This window comes from Monomorium pharaonis, chromosome 5, assembly GCF_013373865.1.
Source record: "Monomorium pharaonis isolate MP-MQ-018 chromosome 5, ASM1337386v2, whole genome shotgun sequence".
Lineage (NCBI taxonomy): Eukaryota > Metazoa > Arthropoda > Insecta > Hymenoptera > Formicidae > Monomorium > Monomorium pharaonis.
In genome coordinates, this window is record NC_050471.1 from 52,547 (window position 1) to 74,038 (window position 21,492).

Sequence of the window (21,492 nt, forward strand, 5' to 3'; positions counted from 1 at the left end):
TCAATATATTCGCAAAATAAATGTAAATCTATCTGTGCATCCACCGCCAATTCGAAAAGAGCAATTACCTAAGAAAATAATCATTGACGAAGTCGGGGTGCTCATCGAGCCAAGCCTCCATACGGGAGTATTCCGGATCATACACTGTCGAAGTCGACGTCGAAGAATAATAAGCGCTACCGCCACCGCTGCCACCGTTTCCATCTTGTTGTAATATACTCTGACTCACTATGCCGCTCTGAGATCCCTGTACTCCTTGTATACAGGGAACTGCCGTCTCCGCTGTCATCCTCGGCTCCTCGATGCTCCGCAAATGTAGGCCTACATTTTTATCATGTTCTATCCATTAATTACGCGAATATTCAACAGTTTCGTTAATCACTTCAACAAATCAATCATACAGAGTCAATGTGGATAAAAATAAACATATTTTCGTCAATTTTTATTAAAAAGATAAGTTATTAACAATGAAAGATCAGTGTATCTTAGAATATTTATTTTTAAAATATTCAACATTTCAATGTAATCAATAAAATTTTCGTATAAAATTCTCAAATTTTGAACAGATTTTTGGCTTTTAAGAGTGCGTGTATGATTGCATAGTATAACGATTGTGGATCACAAAACTATTGCATATAGTAATAATAAATTTTAATATATTTTTTTTAATAACTGTTCAAAAATTGTTTAAAAAATAATTATTTAAACAAATAAAAAGGACATTTTTATTATAAAAAGCACCTTCGAACCCATGTATTAAATTCATTATTATAAAAAGAAAGTATAAAAACGGTCAAATTTGCTCCAAACTAGTCTGAAAAATCAAGTTGGGACATCCATTAAGAAACACCCTGTATATACGCTCATTTCACGCACATTTTACACACAGACTTAAGGGAATTCCTTTGTTCAGGCCCGGCACAGAGGTTCAAGTAAAAAAATAACTATTTTGTTTCTTTTTTTGCTGTATATGATCTAAAGTAATAATAGTAAATATGAGAAAAAATTCGCCTAAGTATTAACCATAAAGTACTACCCTCATTAGTAAAATAATTATTTTTTTAATTAAAAATAAACATTCTTCACTATTATACCATCCTTAGATAACTAAATACAACAATTTGAAATTCATGTTACATCACTAGCATACATTTACCACACTTACGTGCTGTATTGCTTCGATTATTCTGAACTTTTTTCATCCTTTCATCAATTATTTCACTCAAATAAGCAAGTGCATCGTTTCAAAAATTTAACAGTACTTTTCTGGATAGCTAACAATAAGATGTATCGTTGTAAAGTTTCACTAACATCTGTTCATTACTTCTACATTTAATACGACGATAAAAACCGAAAGATCATGAAAAATCATCGATTCCCATAAGAGTCCATGTAACTAAATAACTGGCTAAATAACTGATTCAGCTTTTTAAAATTTTAACAATCAATTTGAATTTCTCTACAAAGTTTCATGAAAATCTGTTCATTTTGATTTGGCAGCGGAACTCCCTTAAGTACATAACAGCTAAAGAAAAGAAAGCGGAAGGTTTAACTCTCCTGCGCAGAAAACTGAGTTAACTCGTCCAAACAAAACTGTTCCCATATGCAGGAGGACAAGTTAACTCATCCACACATTTTTTGTCATAACTTTTGACCTAATTCATTTAGACATATCTATAAAAGCGGATATAAAAGCTGACAATCTGTAAAATAATGTTGTACAGGTAGAAAGTCCTATTTTTATGTTATTATAATCATTAAAATTATAGAAAAATTATAAACTTTTTTACATTATGCAAATTTGAATCGATTTATAAATGGTTTAAAATTAATTAAAAACGGTTTAAAAATTCTTACTCGGGAGTTTTTGGGGTCCCTGATTGTGAATCCGTCAGAATCACAAAATTAAAAATGACGGATTCAATATAACGACTGCTAATCGTATTTTTGCAAAAATCTTAGAAGTTTATGTAATCATTTTGACCCAAAAACAATATATAGTATAAGTTTGTGCGGCCACTAATTAAAAATTCAAAGAAAAATTTGCAGAATTCTAAATGGCAGATCGAATATAGAAGCTGAAAATCATATTTCTTCCATAACTTTGAGTTATTTAAACCAAATAAAATAATATAGGTTTTTAAGATCGCTAATTACGAGCAACAAAAATGTTGTAATTATTTGAATGTTTGTAATTATTTGAAGTAATAAAAAAATCTACATTTATTAATATTTGTTACAACTAAAATCAGCTATACAGTATTCGATATACCCAGGATGTGCCACAAAGAGGCATTATATTTCGATCTTGCACATTTGTTTGTTTTTTTTATTTTTGTCCAAAAAACTTATATATATTTATTTTGGATCAAAATCATCACATAACTTTTAAGATTTTTGCAAAAATACGATTAGCAATCGCCATATTCAATCCGCCATTTTGAATTTCGTAATTCTAACTACGGATTCGTAATTGGCGACTTCGAAAACATAGAAGTGCACCAAAATCGTATTTTAGACTAAATTTAAAAAATTACTGCATTTGGAAACTATTTTTATCATAATGACTACTGCGCAAGAAGGTTAATCTTTAATACAACCTTACATTCAAAAAGTCTTTAGCACGACATGTTCACCTACCACATTATATGAAATATGTCGAAAAATGCGTTTTTTCGCACATTTGACTTCAATTTTCTCAAAAACTTGACATGATAGCAAAATTTTGTTGACGGATTCGGTTTCAGCAACCAAAAATTTACGAGAAATAATATATCCCATTCTGATTGCACGTTTAATGTCGACCTGTGTTATAAGCATGAACTCCCTTAATGTTTAAATTAAGCGATAAATAATTTTTTTGTTAAAGCAATGAAACAGGTCGAATAATTTTGAATAAAATAATATTTAAAATAATTACATTTCAATACTTTTTACAAGGATTAAAGTTCTAATATTTTAATTAGTCTAATATTTTTTGAAAATATACACTGTAATTACATATATACATGGCTACGTCGCTTTTGTTAAAACTGCTAAAAATATTTTTTTGTTAATAGTTATAGGTTAATTATAGTTTAATATCACGTTTCACAATTTTTGTATATGCTTCTTTTAATGTAAATGTTAAAATGTTATATTAATATTCTCTGGAAATGGCATTTAAAAAAGCAAAATTAATCAAGTCCCAAAGCATTTTGCAAAACATTTTCCCAAAATAAATTTTTGGTCACAATTTTGCATCTTCAACAACATCTTATACTGGCCAAAGATTTTTATTTAATTGCTCAACAGAATAATCTATTTTTTAATAAAATTATAACAAAGATTCCATTCAAATTGGCAGACAATATAATATTAAATATGTGCAGAAAATAAAGTATCATATAGTTATAGGTTAACAATTTCCTACTTATCGACGTCATAAAACTTTATTTAATAAAAAAAGAATAAAATGAAACACGAGCAACAAATTTTCGTTTCGGAGAAAAAAATCCTACACATAAAAGTAGACAAATTCTGAAAATTTAAAAAAATTGGTAAGGAGAGCGTTATACTATATTTTTACCTTAAAAAGTGTCAAACATTTGACGATACCAGAGAAAGATTAGATAAAAAATTCAACATAAAAATAAATAATTCAATTTTTAAATTAAAACACAATGTTCAAACATTAATTTTATTCTTTTTAAAGTTTATCATACATTGAATCAACTACAAAGCTTTAAAAATGTCCTAAAACGTATTTTTGGAGAGCTCTTCAACCCAATTTTTTTAAAATATGATAGAATAGTTTTATTTTATAGATTCAGATTTAGCACACAAAAAACCACAGAAAATTACTTTTCTCTTCAAGAATGCAAAAAATGTGCAGTTCTGTAATCAAAACCATCGAAATCATTGAATCAAAGAAGAGAAACGTAAACAAATGCACGCCAAAACAGATCAATTACCAACATTTCACGCATCTTATTGTCAAATTCGAACGAGAAAAACCATACCCAAAGAGACTGACAACGAGAGAACAGCACTAACAGAAGCGTGTGCACCATTTTTAATTTTTTTTCTCAAGGAGAAAGAAAATGGACTCTCGTCCCGTTAAGCTTCACTTTTGGCATGTGTCGAGGTAAATGTTAGGCAACGCAAGGCGGCACAACATGCAGCTATATTAAACTCAACTATCATACGTATGCGTGCATACACGCACGCACGCAGATATACGCGCGAATAAGTTGCGTCGTCGCATAGACTAGAAAACGCGTACGAAACACAAAGTATACATCTCACTTTAGTGTCCTTGTATATTATACTTTCTTTCTATTTTCGCCGATTCTTCCATCATACATGATGTTATATCATCATATTAAAAATAAAAAATCAAGAGTCGAGCATAGTACTTCGTAATTGGTCACAGGAGAAATTTGTCTATATCGAATCGAAGAACACCCAGAAGCAAAAAGTAAAATCATTCTCTGATCGAGGACAAAAATCGCATGTCATCGCGAAAAACCTGTCGTTTCTCGTAATCTGCTAAGTTACGCAACAAAATAACAGCAGTTACCTTGGCTAATACAAATACGCACCGTATATTCGCCTTGGTAATAGGCATAACGCGCAAAAGAATGCGTTTGAATCTCTCATGATCAATTCAGTTACTATACAAAATTACTTTTTTAGAAAAGATAAAAAAGCGCCAAGTGTGTGTGTGTGTGTGTGTGTGTGTGTGTGTGTGTGTGTGTGTGTGTGTGTGTGTGTGTGTGTGTGTGTGTGTGTGTGTGTGTGTGTGTGTGTGTGTGTGTTTTCAGCGCCAAGTTATTTTTTTAATAAAACATTTACAGTGAAACCCTGCGTTATAAACCCGTATAGAACTAACGATCCCAATCGTTAATTTCATACGGGATTATAACGCAAAATTTCACTGTAAATGTTTTATTGAAAAAAAAGTTGGGATTGAGATTAGATTGAAATTTGACGAATTGGAACAAAGTTTTTAAAACTTTTGTTTAATTTACTTGCTCTGATTGGTTAGATTTCAATCCAATCTCAATCCTAATCGTTAGTCTAATATAGACTTTAGTCAACTCCGCGTTAATAGAAATTATCTCCTCTATATGCTCTCCGTGCACGTGAGTAGCGTGAGTGGGGGAGCAGTCGCGTAATAAGCAGTTTCGTAGTTACGACGTGTTCATAAAGATCAAAATTTGTGCGAGATTGTGATTAATTAGTAAATAAGGAACGCCGATTGCGATCAAAGCTGGATTTTGTCTAATAATATTTTATATCTATAAATTTTATGTAGAAAAATAATGGATTAGAAGTGTAGGGAATATAATTTATTCGAGATGGTTCAGAAGTACAAAATGTGAGTTCTTCAGACGGCTAGCTACAACTGACTTGACCTGAGACGTCGCTCTGTTTGCAATTTTATGGTCGACAGATCCGGAAAAACAAAAAAAGTACAAATGATAAAAAAATGTGCAGTTCGGAACTGCGTTTGTAGCAGCCTGCCAAAGAGATTGGCGTCGCTAACACGCCTTTGATCCTGTCGAATGGATCGCCGCTGTGACGCAAACACATTAAAGAAAATACGGAAGCAATAAAATTTCCTACATTTTTCAGTTTTATAAATTAAGTGCCGAATACATTTAGTAGTCTTGAAGTAAACATAAACTGGCTAAACCGCTATGTCCCTAAATTTCAAGAGTGAAACCACAAAGAGTGAAACCAAGCAATAAGAAATTACCCCGCGTTGGTAAATTCAGAGCCCCAAACAGTCTACTAATGCAGAGTTCCATATCTTTATTATGCTTTCTTTAATTTTTATATAACGTTAATATATTAATCAAAACACTTAAAATACTTTACCATTACAGAAATATATACAGAACCATATTATGGAATATAATATAATATTACAAACATTAATATTAATATTAATATTAATAAACATTAATATTAAATAGTAATAAAAAATAAATTTTTTGTTTGTATAAATATCTATTCTTATAATTGCGGTATTTTCTTTATATCATTACTATTGTAAAAAAGATAATTTTGTATTCCTTCATTTTTGAAAAGACACTTTCTAGTGATTTTACATACATACATTGATTACATATACATTCATTTTATATTATGTAAAAAATAAAAACAATGTAAAATAAAAATATTACCACTTAGATTTATGTAACATTATGGCATTTTCTTTAAAAAAGGGCACGCGCGCGCGCGCGCGCGTGCACACACACACACATATACACACACGGCGTCCTTTTTTTAACTTTTTTTAAAAAAGTAATTTTGTTCAAAATTCACAAGATATTAATACTTCATAAAACAATTTCAGAGAAAAGATACACAGATTTCATGCAACTTGGTAATACTTAATAAAAAATGTGTTAATAAGAAAGTGAAATTTTACAAATAGTTTTATTTCTATTGATAAATTACATTTACACGCTATACTATAACATTTCTATTTATATAACAATATTTATTAAAATTACAACTATTATAATTACAATTAACGATTGTATATATATATATATATATATATATATATATATATATATATATATATATATATATATTTCAAAATATCCTTTTCCCACTTTATACAAAGATGGTCCTGTCAAATTACATTTGTTCCCGTATTTTGAACGCGTGACATTACCATGTCTCTTGATCATTTCAAGAGTAATAGTATGAGTTGCTTCTATAATCTTTTTAACGTTCACTTTTAATTGGCGCAAAATATTTACATATCATTATTTTTGTAGAAAAATTAATTTGTGTGTGTAAATACAATAATTTTTTATTTAAAATAATTGTTACTTAATAATCAAAGTTATACCATTTTAAGAATGTATATTACTTAGGTTAAATTTTATCAAAAGTTTTATCTTGGATTTGTAATTTTTTTCGTTATAAAAAAATATCACTTAGGTTGAATTTATCAAAAGTATTCTTGCATTTTGTGATTTTACAAATCAACTGCGAATGCGCACTTCGCGGCATACACAATTTTTTTATAGAGATCATTAAACCATACCATTTACGGATATCACTTGACATTCATTTATTTGTTTATTTATTCTTGCAAAGCGATCACATCATAAACAACAGCAATTTATCGATGTATTTATATATCAATAAGTAGTATATCAATATTTTATAGGAGATTGTCACAAGTAAGTCTTAAAGCCATCTAGTGTTGAATTTATGTACTGGACAGCATTTTTGAAAACGATAACAATAATAACGTATCTTAAGGAGGAACCTAGTCTAAAATAAAATTTTTGAGCAATTTTCAAAATTTGCTTAAATTGGTAGGAAATTTCCTTTAGAAAATAATAGGAAAATAAAGATCTTTTTGTATATATGTAAAATGTACAACAATGTATATGTACATATTACATACCACAAAGTTTATACAAATTATGTATAAATTGTATATAACATCTGTATATGCATCCCAATAAACATCCTACGTATGTCCTGTTTATGTCCTATGTATATACATATATAGATATTTCATATTCTATGTATATACAGAGAATGTGAAAAGTATTGTTTTCGCCACTGCTATGTAGCGTTTTTTTGTGAACAAAGTGCACTTTCTAATGAATAAAAGAAACTCACCCAAGAGCGTGAAATAAGATTTTGCCATCGACATATCATACTAAACTGAGATTGATATGTCAGTCTATAAGAAAAGAAATAAAGACAGAATTATAAAAATTTTTATTTAAAAAAAATAACGTAATTATTTCACATACATATGATATGCGTTTTATATACTTTTCATATTCTTTGCATATACATAGAATATGAAATATTCATATGCATAAGACATACATAGGATGTTCTAATGTTTACTGGGTATGTAATGTGTGTACAAATGTATATGTAATATATACATATTACATATAATAATGTATATACAGAATATACATACATACAATGTATATATCATATACATATGTATATACTATAAACCTTCTATATACATTAAGATGGTTTCATTTGCGCATACATTTCACATTTATTGTATGTATATTACATCAAGAAAGTATATATCTGGAATATGCAATATACATAAATGTATATACAATGTATGTATTAAGTATATTTTAATGTTTTGTGAGTTGTCAGTAATGTGATATTAATATTAACCCTTACTGTACACATGAGGTTCAGTGAACCCCAACAAAATTCAAGTCCAAATTTTCACTAAGGTATTCAAAACCTTGAATCTATGGCACTATCTATCTTTTATTTGAAGTACCATATATATATATATATATATATATATATATATATATATATATATATAGCTCGACTCATTAGCGTTGATAGTTCGATGTTGAAATGTGGGGTCCAGTGGACCCCATGTGTATTTGACGGATATTTCCGATTAAATTTCCGAATTTTTAAAAATCTTTTGTTTTTTAGTGATTCTTATTATAAATTGTAAGTATTAAAAAAAATTATAAAGAATTTTCTTTGTACAATACAGTAGACTCTCGATAAATTGCCGCTTCCTTCACACGTACTTTTACACACACGAACGCGGCTTTCCCAGCTTCCAAATTTTTCATGAACAGAAAAACAAAATATTTATGTACTCCATGTGAGCGCTATATGTGCGACCACCATGTAGGTATGTGCCTTGACTGTGTCGGAATTGATTAAACTTTTTTATAAGTATATTTTGTTTCTATTTTAAAACGTATTTTGTATTACTATAATACCATTAAACATTAAAAAATTTGTTTATGACAATTATAATCATGTATATGTGTAATTTTTAGATATTAAATTTTTTCCCAAAATTTCCTCCTTCGTACGTCAAAATAAATACCTTTTTTCAGCGCGGGCATCTGGACTAATTTTTTTCTCAAAATGTATTTTAAGAATATGACCTCGATGGAATTTTTTTAATATCATAAATATTACGTAAAATGTAATTTTTTTAGTAAAAAAACATTTTTCGCGTTTTTTTCTTTATGCATTTTTTTCATTATGTAAATATTAAAATTCTTTAAAAAAATTATTGAACCTTTTTCTACGATTTCAAGAATATCCTTATATTTTTTTAAATCAAATTTTCCAATACAACATACGTGGCAACTGTTTTAATCGTTGTGGTCCAGCAGATTCCTTGTGTACAGTATTCAATTATTCGGAAATGTGTACATTAAGGATTAAGATGGTTCTTGTAGTACTTTGGTCGCCGGAGTGTCTGGTGTATCGTCATAACCAAACTATTAGTGCGTGTAAACATGAGCCTCGACGCAAAGGTCATTCTGAAACGAAACGAAGAAAGGTAGGACATGAAAATGATAGGACATGCGCCTTGTGCGTCAGTGACGCGTGCGACGTTGCCAAGCAGCCATTCAAAACGTTCGCCATGACTCTCGTGACGTGTCAAAAGTTGCCGAAAGTTTGTCAAAAATTTCGTTTTATTTATATACGGTACAATTAATCAGTTTAGTCGCGTCAGTATCTTTAGAAATTTTTATTGCAAAGATTAAATAGTTTTTTATTCGTTCATCTAAAGAAGTATGAACATATTCCATGAATGTGCAATCTGATTCCCCTTTCCCTATTATCACCATGTAAAATTGGTAAAGTTTTCGGACATATATTTCCAGAACCAAACGGTAAAAAAAGTCTGAAATTTTGCAGACACATTCTAGAATTGGTAATCTTTTATTTAATGTCTTTTTTCTGGGCTATCTACATTTGACCTAAATGCAAGAACCACCTTAATGCAATATTACAGAAATTTTTTTTAATGTTCGTTATTTATAACTCTCAATTTCTTGATGTAAAATGTTACTTCAAAAGAGCAAAATTTCACTCTAAACAATGGTGAAAATACTGTTATTCGAAATGGAGTAACGTCTCATTTTTTATAAGATGGAATGTTTCACTTAAACTTTAGAGTAAACTTTTTACTCGATTAAAATGCAAGTATTGCTCGACTGGAGTAAACGTTTTACTTTTCTTGGAGTGAATCCACTCACTCAATTAAAATAAGTAAACCATATAACCTAGCTGTATCGAAATACATTCCGTAAAAACATTATGTAGCGATCCTTAGCCACACCTTTGCACGTTCATCCGCCAATAGGCGGCTTCTCTCGCAGCAAAGAAAACTGATCTTTGCTTGCTTTAATCGCGTTGCCGGTGGTCTATGTAACGCATCGACTGCATCTTACTCCCAAGAGAGCTAAGCCGCCTTTCGGCGACGCCACGCACTAATATAACTGGATGGCAAGCGCGCGGCGGCACAGTAAAGTGACTCTTCAATTACGAGTGAAATATTCACTCCAAAAAAACATTTACTCCAAAATAAAAAGTAAAAAAGTTCACTTCTCGATAAAGACTGAAAGAATTCACTCTATAAGAGTGAGAAGTAACTACAATTTGAGTGGCTCGGTGTGTCACTCCATATTTCGAGTGAGATTTTTACTCTAAAAAATTTAGAGAGTAAGTTTAATTTAATTTCTAATAAATAAATTATTTTATAAATATGTATAAAAAATATGCATATTAGATAGAGAAAAATAATATAATCACGCGTAAGATTACTAGAATATTAAAATAATGTTTTATTAGCCTTTCAGCAATATTACAATGTTAAGTTATATTGTAAGGTTAGTGGCACATCCCAGTAACATTCTCATTAACATGTGTAAGATTGTAATCTCCTTACAACTTTACTACAATATTCGATACTGTGAGGGTTAAGAATCGGTAAAATTTTTATTAATTTTATTTTGACTATAATCTCTGTAAATTTGATACCTTATTTTCAAAAATAATTTTTTTAATTAGTATGTTGCAATACACTATTTGCAAAAGACAATTTCAAATTATTTATTTCTTTTTTTACGTTCATAAAGCGACTTCTATAAAACTCGCAAAATTCACAAATTTTTAATCATTTTTTTCTTTTTCAAACAAAAATATATGTAATACGTATGACGCGATAAGATTTGGTCGTCGATGATATGTGTTGTATGATGAAATAAAACAATAACTATTGTTATTATAGTGTCAAAACTCATCCAAGAATAAAACAATAACTATTGTTATTGTTTTATTCTTGGATGAGTTTTGACACTATAATTATCTACCAAACACGTAAATATAAACAGTTTCATCAATAAATGATACTTAGAGCGAGCTAAATGCGATAAAAATTTCATTTTAAATTCAAAAAATTGTAATTCTTGCTTGTAATAAGACTTATCATTGAGAATCTCATCATGATATTAGCATCGCAAGTGTAAACCGATAGTAAAACGAGTGTATGTTTATTTTTCTTTTTCCTAGAAAGTCGCATTTATTTAAACACGTGTAAAATGCTCACATCATATATCTCACTTTTCTTTAATCGCCAGCTTTCATTTTATGCGCGACAACGCAACATATCGCTTTTGAGCCACATAGTGCAAATACATATATGTGCATACGTATGCTACGTAGCTCGAAGTGCATTTAGAGTTCAAAAAAAGATATCACCAGATTGTCAAATGAGCGATAACAAGAAACGAAAACAACTGCGCTAGCGCCACTGCGAGCCCCACGAACAACGTATTGTATATTCGTGTAAGTGTGGGAGTATTATTTGGATATCATTTGAATGTAATACATGATATTCCTCTGATCGATATTTGTCTTTATTCTCCTGCGAATTTAAATGATTTTTCGACATACATCCATATGTGTGCCGCGTATGCACATCGACGCGACAGTTAACCTGGCATGACGTTAAATTACGTATATGTATAGCGGGGCAAATGATAAATCCTAGTAGCGATTCTGTAATTCGATTTAAAAAATGTCAATATCTTTATATTGTTGTTGTGCATGTACTACATATAATAAAAAAGTTGTTGCTGCGCAATGTAATTATGCATATTAACATTTCTCGTCAAGTTACACAATCTACCATAATGTTATTTTCATGATTATTCTGTGTAATAAAAAAATTTACTTTGATTTTAACAATTTTATCATTATAATTTAAATCCAAGAATGAAACTTAATTTAAAATATTTAAAAAAGATTTACAATTTTTAACTCTTTTACATAATATACCGTATATATAAATATATACCTTTTTCCGTAGTTTTTCTATCTTCCATAATTGGTTTGTATAATATATTTGGTTATATTTCGTTATGTTTCTGAGACTTATATGTACATATGAATAATGTATAATAATGTGAGTATATAATTACTATGTATTAACAATAAGTTATAAGCAAAAAAGTAAAAATTGGCACCTTTTTAACAAAATATTTATGCTGTAGTAAAAATAATAACAAGCATGTTCATATTAAAAATCTCTACAGGTTTAGAGATCATATATACACTGATATCAAATTTGCACTCATAATTGTAATAAATAAAAATGTTTAATGGCAAATCCAATATGACAGCCAAAATAACTACCAAGAAAAATACTAAAGTCTAATTTTAATTAAATATGTTTACACATTTTTTTAAACTTTAGACCTGACTTCAGATCTGTAATCAACGATTTTTTAGAACTTCCATATATTAAAATTCACCAAAATATGTTTAACAGACACATTTGTGCAATAAAAATTTAAACTCTTAGACAAACTAATTTAATAAACTCCGCTTTACAATTAATAAATAAAACTACCTATTTTCACGTTAGAAACATCGAATTAACGACTCTCGTAAACTGCATTCGCAATTTCTCCGGATAAGAGCACTACCACGAAACTATTCGTCACGGCTACGACAATGCGACAGAATCGCAAGTTTTTTCCGCAATATCTCGTAGTTTAACCCAACTTGTGCTCTGCCATTATTACACTATTACGATCCGAAAACCTGTAATAGAAGTTACGAGAGAATCACATATCATGCACACGCATTGTCTCGTCTATGTTACGCATATAGATGGATGTGAAACGCTATGCGATTTAGCCGTCGGTCTAAACTGTGTCCGCCGTTCATCACACGTAACCTCGAGAGGTTCAAGAGCGGTAAGTGATGCGGCGCGCGACTCTTTCATCGCTATTTTGCGCACAGGCGGGAGACAAGAGCGGGGAAAGGGACAAAATTATTATTATTAGTAACGGCGGAAAGCTCGCGCGTTTACGCACATGAAACTTACATTGATCGAATATCTTAAGCATCGCTTTTTTCAGCTGCATAATCGCGTCAGCGATCGCAACGCGGAATCACTCCAATGAGGAAACAACAACGATACACAGAGCACGACCTTTCGTTGTCTCGCGCGGTCTGTCCGACCACTCCAGTCCATTGTCGATAAGGTAAAATCTTCAAAGAGCCACTAGCCGTCAATCGACAGCAAGACATTACATCTCGTTGCACGATGCGGTCGCGGTCACTCGATGGTGAGTCGACATCCTCTCCTTCCTTCTCTCCTTTCGCTTCCTCTAGGTCAGCACGCACATGAGTGCGTGTGTGCGTGAATACGCGTGAATACGTACGTGTTCTGTATGCACAATGCAACACTCGATTGGTACCATGCGCGCACTACCACCACTATCATACCATCATTGCCATCACTAACTGGGTAGTAGTCATTGCTCGTCACTTCCGGCAAGCTGGAATCTGCACGATGAATGAACTCGTTCGTACAATAATACGTCTCCCACATATGACCTCTACCTAGAGACTGGAGGAAATTATAAGTCCGAATAACACGTGGCTGAATCGCGAGCAGAAGATGAGTCAAGCTCGGGGCTTTTAAGGAACGAGTTAGCTAATTAAAATAAAATTTTGCTTCACTCCTTCGGAAATCAGTCGCGGCTATCTCAGACTCTCGGTTTTATCACGCTCTTAACAATCCTTTTGTATCTTTATCCGCAATCTTTTATTTCTTTTGTAATTGCACCGAAGATGTATGAATTGAATAAGACTTGACAATTAACTGCAAGTACAGCTGCAAAACTTACGGCCAGGCAAACTCACGATCGCTACATTGATTTCGACGTAATTTGAGTTTAATATCTGTAGTGCCAAATCCGTGTGCCAAATTTTGGTTTTCCAAATTTGCATTGAGAAATCACATATTTATTATTCTATCATCTTGTTTTGCTCATGTATATTTACTTTTAGTTACACTTCTGGAAGATGAGATTCCTCTTTCTTCTCATATATTACAATGGTGTAAACCGTTATCAGTTGCAAGACGTTCATGTTGGATGTTGCTCTTCGAGAACGCGCGTGGCACACTATACACAAGTTTAGTTGCTACTGTTAAGAGTCGGATTGAGTAGAATCGACTTGAGTTTAGTCGAGCCGCTGTGCGGCGCAGTGCAATGTGACGCTCCAAATGAGAAAAGAGGGGGAAAACAGAAAGAGAGAGAAACTGAAAGAAAAGGAAATAGAGGGAGACAAAGTTTTTAACGTTGCTCTGCACGTTTCTATTTTCGTAACAAATCAAATTTTCGTAACAAATCAAAAAATCTCAAGCAAAATTAAGGGAGGACAAAATAACATATCTTGGAAATACGAATTGTTGCGAAATACATGGCATAAACAAAAATTACACTTGCGACATTCGAGTTCCAGTGTAACCGCGATAAGAAAAAGTTTTGTCGATCACGAGTTCAAAGAGATAAATACTCTCTTTATCTCGCTTCATTATACATAATACGTTTGCATCATCACATTCACACGATAACTACGTGTGTACGAACACGAACTCATATACATATACAAATGCGTATATAAATGCGTGTAACTCTGCAGGCGTCACCAGATACAAAGAGAAAGGGACGCAAAAAATAAAAACAAGAAAAAGAAAGAATTAAAAAAGCATTTGTAATTTATATATATATATATATATATATATATAATTTCAAATAATCTGCAATATATATATTTTTTAATTTATTTAGAGAGAGAGCAAGGGAAGAGGAAAGGGAGAGAGAGAATGTGCGTGCGTGCGTGCGTGCGTGCGTGCGTGCGTGCGTGCGTGCGTGCGTGCGTGCGTGCGTGCGTGCGTGCGTGCGTGCGTGCGTGCGTGCGTGCGTGCGTGCGTGCGTGCGTGCGTGCGTGCGTGCGTGCGTGCGTGCGTGCGTGCGTGCGTGCGTGTGTGCGTGCGTGTTCCGATTTTTTTATGCTTCGTACTGGATGATATATAAGTTATAAAAAAATTTTCCCCGCAATTTTAGAAATTTAATTATATATTGTTTGATACAAGTTTTATTCTCGATTTCTATTTCTTGCGCGTTTTCACTGATTAAATGCGTTTCGTTTAGTTAAATATGTGCTTTTTTTCTGACGTACGCGTAATGCCGTGACGCATTAAAATAAAAAAATTTTAATATTTGACGCATTATTCTGACGCGTGGTAATGATAAGAACGTGTAAGCGGCATATACACGTAGTATTTTATGTATGTCGTAGCAATACATAGCGTCGCGTCAGATTATGTAACTGATGAAGTAGCATTTGTGATATCGTCACAGTATATCGAGATAAAAACTTAGTAAAGTTTAACGTTAACGTTAAAGACAACGGCAAGTCTTTTTTTTTATTTATACGTAAAGCCTCCTGAATTATTAACTGCACTAATTCGCAACATCAAAAGCAACAAAAATAAATAATTCGCAACATCAAAAGCAACATTAAATAAATTCTTGTTTTTCTCTCGCGCTTGAACATCAGGATACATCGCTTTTCTAGCATTTTATTACTTCAAGTGGTTTTAAAATTCCGAGAACATCTCACAATTTAACTAAATTAATAGATTACTGTCTTATTCAACTTAAATAACTTACTTTCCTGGAAAAGTATGTGTGTGTTGTGTGTGTGCACGATAACTCATGGCTATTTTAATGGCGTATTTTTTTCGTAAAAACAAGACAAAAATCCTAATACAAAAACGTCGCAATTATAATACTTTTAAATAAGATGTACAGCAGGCAAATCAGGCAATTTAAAGTTCGCGCGTTAGGAACACAATCTCACATAATGACAGTGGATGCTTTTACTTCATTAATTGTATCATACTTAAACGATTCGGGGTTCTGTACCTTATAACGAAGTAACTCTTACTTCATTTTCAAACCAGAAAATCATAAAACGTTCCAATCGCGGTTGTATCGTTATCCTCTCACATCTGAACATATAAAAACAGTTTTCCATGATATTTTCAGATATTCTATTAAGTTTCTGTATGTAACAAATCACGAGACATGGTAGTATCTCGCGCCAAGTAAACGCGCAGTGCAAGATCGCCCGTGTATCTTTACGCGAGTACGCAACTTGCGAGCACCTGAGATTATCAGATCTCAATAACACTTGAACCGACCGTGTTCTAACTAGATTTAATCAAAAACATGGATTTAATTTGTATGAGAAAACTATTTTCATTTATTCTCTACGTGTCCTACGAGAGAAGATATCACAATGCAAAGTTTAAAATGCAAAACTTTCATGCAAGAAATGTCATTGCCCTCAAAAATGTTGTCCAGTACATGAATTCAACACTAGATGACTTTAAGATTTACCTGTGATAATCTACTATAAAATTATATATACTAGATATTGATAAATCACTTTTATTTGTAATATGATCGCTCTGCAAAAATAAAAAATAAATAAGTATCAAATAATATATTTGTAAAATCATACGATTAATAATAATCCATAAAAAATCCGTGTGTACCATAAAGTACGCATTCGATATGTATAACGCTGCTTTTCCGCGACGCTGTTTAATTTTCTCGTTTGATTCATTGAGGAAAAAGTAACTTGTTACTAGTAACAAAGCTATATACAGTTAGAATTATCCTATTTCAGTAACTGTAACTTAACTTTATTCCCTTTTTTCATCCGTAACTATAACTTAACTTACAAAATCACTAAAAAACAGTAAATACTCACTAATTATTACAGCTATAAATATGCCACTATAAATCAGTGATAATATACTGATTGTAATTTAAAGAGTACTAAATTAGTAATAATTATAAAAAATTAACAATTATGAACAGTTTATCATTTATCATTTATTAATATTACAATAAAACATTTTCATTATTTCCCTATAGTAGTGTTAAGTTTTTTTTAATAAAACATTTATCTTTATTGTACTTTTTTTTTATTTCTATATAATGTTAATATGTTAATCAAAATGCTTTACCATTATAATAATATATACAAAATTATTAAATATAACCATATTATTAAATATAACATTTTAATATTAAGCTCTTTTGGACTTTTTTAGTTTTAATGTTAGAATATTTTTGTCCTTGTCAGTGAGTTGAACTACAAAAAAGATGACATTACTCTGGCGCTTAATATTAAGCTTCCGGTCTGGAAAAAAATGAGTCATTTTTTTGTGCTGTATTTGAATTTTATATTATTGTTTACTGTTAAAATGATTGTTTAACGTTATTTGCAATGAAATGTATTGAAAAATATAAAAACATAATTATATCGCACTTTGTGAGGTATGAAGCAGTAAAATGTCATTATACAAAATAACATCTATTTATTTCGAAATAAATACACATATTGTAATAAAAGAAGCAATTTTAACAAACAAGTAAAAAAAGTTAAAAATAATAATTAATAAATTTTGTATAAATATCTGTTCTTACAATTGGCGTATTTAATTCATATCATTATTTTGGTAAAGAAAACAATTTTTTGTCCTTTTATTCAAAAAGGTAATTTTTTGTAAATTCACGCATTTATATTTATTTTGTATTATATAAAAAAATAAGAGCAGCGTAAAATAAAAATAATAGTTGGATTTATGTAACATAATAACATTTTTTTAAAAAAGCGCGCGCGCACCCCCTCCACGCCACACACACACACGCGCGCGCGCACACATGACGTTCTTTTTTACTTTTTTTAAAAAAGTAATTTTGTTCAAAATTCACAAGATATCAACAGTTTATAAGACAATTTCAGAGGAAAGATACGCAGATTTCATGCGACTCGGCAGTACTTAATAAAAAATGTGTTAATAAAAAAGTGAAATTTTATAACAAATAGTTCTATTTCTATTGATAAATTACATTTACCCACTATACTACAATATTTACATTTATATTATAACAATATTTATTAAAATTACAACTATTACAATTAACGATTGTATTTCAAATGTATTTTGAACGCGTGACACTACCGTGTCTCTTGATCATTTCAAGAGTAATAGTATCAGTTGCTTCTGTAATTCATCTTTTTAGCTCTTCCATTTGTTTATCAAATCACGAGAAGATTTTTAATATTTGTTGAAATAAACATTAAAAACCATAATTTAATTGGTTTTTCAGTTTTTATCATAAAAATTAAATTTGCGACAACTTTTACCATCATTTTGATAATCAACGCATCAAAATATACAAATACAATTTCAAAAAAATCAGAAGTCATCGCTATTCCACTTATATATATCACTTTTTGTAAAAATTTTTAATGTTTGTTAGATGCGCCAATTTAAATTTTAAAAATCTAATTCATAATTGAAGATCCGAAAAACTCCTAGGTGTCAAATTTTATAAAAATTGGAAAAAAAATTTTATTTTTTGTCAACCATATTATATTCGCCATTTTTAATTTTAAAAATCTGATAACAAATTTGTAATTGAATACCCAAAAATTAGATATCAGATTTTATAAAAATTCTAAAAAATGTTAGATTTTGGTCCACCATATTGAATTCACCATCTTGATTTTTTTTAAATGTGATATCAAACTCGTAATCGTAGACTCAAGAAACGCCTAAAGGTAGAATTTAAACAATAGTTTGTTAGAAAAATTTGCGCCACAAAAAATTGATCTATTTTAAATTTCGAATTTTCATTTCAAAATTGAAAAGAGCATTATTAAAAATTCTCATATATGAAATTTCATAAAAATCAAACAAACAGCCTCCGAAATATAACAACAGAACACATATTTGTGCGCTCATTATTCGTAAAAAATTTTAAAAAGATATAATTAAAAAATAAAATAAATAATACAAGAGAGATTTCGTTCTATTTTCTCTAAAAAATTAAAACAAATTCTTTGCATTTATTATTATATTACTGTACTTTTTGTTTAGATTAATATCAAATTTTAATCAAGTAACACAAAATAGTTGAACTAATTTTTAACTTTAATTAATTTTATTTCAAAATATTTATTAACTTTAATACTTTTCTTTCTCAAGTTCAGTTTGTTTTTGACAGCCATAAAACGTCGACATTTTTATACCTGAACAATATTATATTATCATTATTATAATGTTAATTCATTATATTACGTAGCATATGTTTATCCGAAGAAAACGTCACAATACCTAGGCAATGTATATAATGAGATATATTAAGGCATCTTACATAGAAATAATTATTTTAAAACCTTGAAAATTAGGCAAAATTCAAAAGCAAAAAAAAATTTCTTTAATAGAAAGATCTTACGTAATTTTGAATTAAAAAATCGAAACAAAATGCTACTGACTATGTCTACACTGCGTAGCGTTTCAAAAATGACGATAATGGAAGTAAAAATCAGTAAATATTAACATAATAACATAAACATAAAATATTGTTCAGGTATAAAAATGCCGACGTTTTATGGCTGTCAAAAACAAACTGAACTTGAGAAAGAAAAGTATTAAAGTTAATAAATATTTTAAAATAAATTTAATTAAAGTTAAAAATTAGTTCAACTATTTTGTGTTACAAATAAATATTTTAATATTTTTGCAATAATATATATAAGACTATATATGTGCATAATACAATTCAAGTAGAAATAGGTAAAATAGTCATAACAAATTTTAGTGCCTATTGTGCGATTTATACATTTCCTTTTTTCATTTATTCAAAATGTGCGTCATTACTTTCGGACTTTCAACAAAGCCATTTAAAACAAAACTAGATTAGTAATATCACAATATTAATTGTATTATTAAATTAATTAACGGATTACTATACTCCAAAATATTAAAATTTATTGCGAAAAATATTACCTCAGCCAGGGTCTGAACCTGGATCTCTCAGCATTCCGTGCGAGCGTCTTAGCCAGTTCGACCACCGAGGTAATTCGAATGAACTAGAAAATGTATAAATCACACAATAAGCACTAAGCATTAGTCATTAAACAAGAAGCATGTATGTCTTTCAAGATTAAACATTAGGGAAATTGATTTAAAATAACCAAGTATTTCAAACAACGTAATATCAATAATATTTGTTGCATAATTCATCGTTGAATGCGTTTGTTGAATGAAATACGTTGACAGTACGCAATATGAAATCTATGCTACATTGCTTATTTTCCAATAATAATTACAAAGATGACAAGAACCAAAAAAAATAAATACAGTATATTGTTTATTTTCAAGAGACACAAAGAATGCTGTGCTTCAGACAATATGCCGTTATTTGTGAATGTTCCTTATTAGTTTGCCATTAATTTATTTTGCTCTTTGTACAAATGTAACTTTTCTGTCAAAGTATGTATGCACGTAATATAGTAAGGTGATGTCAAATATCGTTTAAATGGCGCTTTATTGAAGTTGCAAACGTCATTAAAACGTCTCTAAGACTATATTTGAGATTAGTTTGCTACTTGAGATGAAATACGTTGACAGTACGCAATATGAAACTTATGCTACATTGCTTATTTTCCAATAATAATTACAAAGATGACAAGAACAAAAAAAATAAATACAGTATATTGTTTATTTTCAGGAGACACAAAGAATGCTGTGCTTCAGCCAATATGCCGTTATTTACGTATCCAACATGTAAAAAAAGATTAACGCAAAAGTATAAAAATATAATTGTATATTGTGTTACAAGTGCGAAATATCGGCTATTTCCTGTGACTACGTTCACTCGCACGTGTAAATCTTTCTAAAAATGTTAACATTATATAAACTATATTTAGAACCATATTATAGAATATAACATTTTATATCAAAAATAATAATCTATATATATAAGTCGCGATGTCTGTATGTCCGTAACTCCTCGGACTGATTCGTCATTTGTGATCCGATCTTAACGCCACTGGTGTCAAAATTTAGCAAATTTTCCGGAGACTGCTACCATGGGCTCGGATTTTTCAAAAACGGGTTGTTTAAAAACTAATGGGCAAAAATATACGTTTTTTTAAATAAAGTTTGTATTGTCGCGAACTCCTCCGTCATTTATGGTCCAATTTTTTTCGGGGATGGCGCCTATGGACTCGGATTTTTCAAAAACAGGGTGTTTCAAAAATAATAGGCCTTAATATACGTATAAATAACTGAAGTCTGTTTGCCCGCGAACTACTCCGTTCTTTTTGTTCCGAATCTCTTGCAACTGGTCTCAAAATTTAGCATTTTTCCAGAAACGGATACTAAGGGCCCAGATTTTTCAAAAACTGGGTGTTTCAAAAATGATAGGCCAAAATATACGTACGAATGATTGAAGTCCGTATGCCCGCGAACCACTCCGTCATTTG

At 30.4% G+C, this 21,492-nt stretch overlaps 1 protein-coding gene and 1 long non-coding RNA gene across 5 annotated transcripts in view; both read right to left on the reverse strand.

The window, feature by feature from the left end:
* LOC105836858 (dual 3',5'-cyclic-AMP and -GMP phosphodiesterase 11) overlaps positions 1 to 21,492 on the reverse strand; it is a 54,937-nt gene that overhangs the window by 15,096 nt on the left and 18,349 nt on the right. For 2 of the 4 annotated variants that reach the window (XM_036286582.1, XM_036286583.1), the window contains exon 3: positions 69 to 321. In XM_036286582.1, the coding sequence (XP_036142475.1) occupies positions 69 to 289 (221 nt within the window). In that variant the 5' untranslated portion in view covers positions 290 to 321. Of the gene's footprint in view, positions 1 to 68; positions 322 to 13,168; positions 14,716 to 20,011; positions 20,095 to 21,492 lie in introns of those variants that run through there. The other 2 variants (XM_036286581.1, XM_012681177.3) reach the window with 2 other exon arrangements.
* Positions 9,015 to 13,162, reverse strand: LOC118645477. Its single transcript, XR_004963165.1, has 2 exons — positions 11,153 to 13,162; positions 9,015 to 11,073 (listed from the first exon to the last, which is right to left on the reverse strand). It is a non-coding gene; the product is annotated as an uncharacterized LOC118645477 (long non-coding RNA).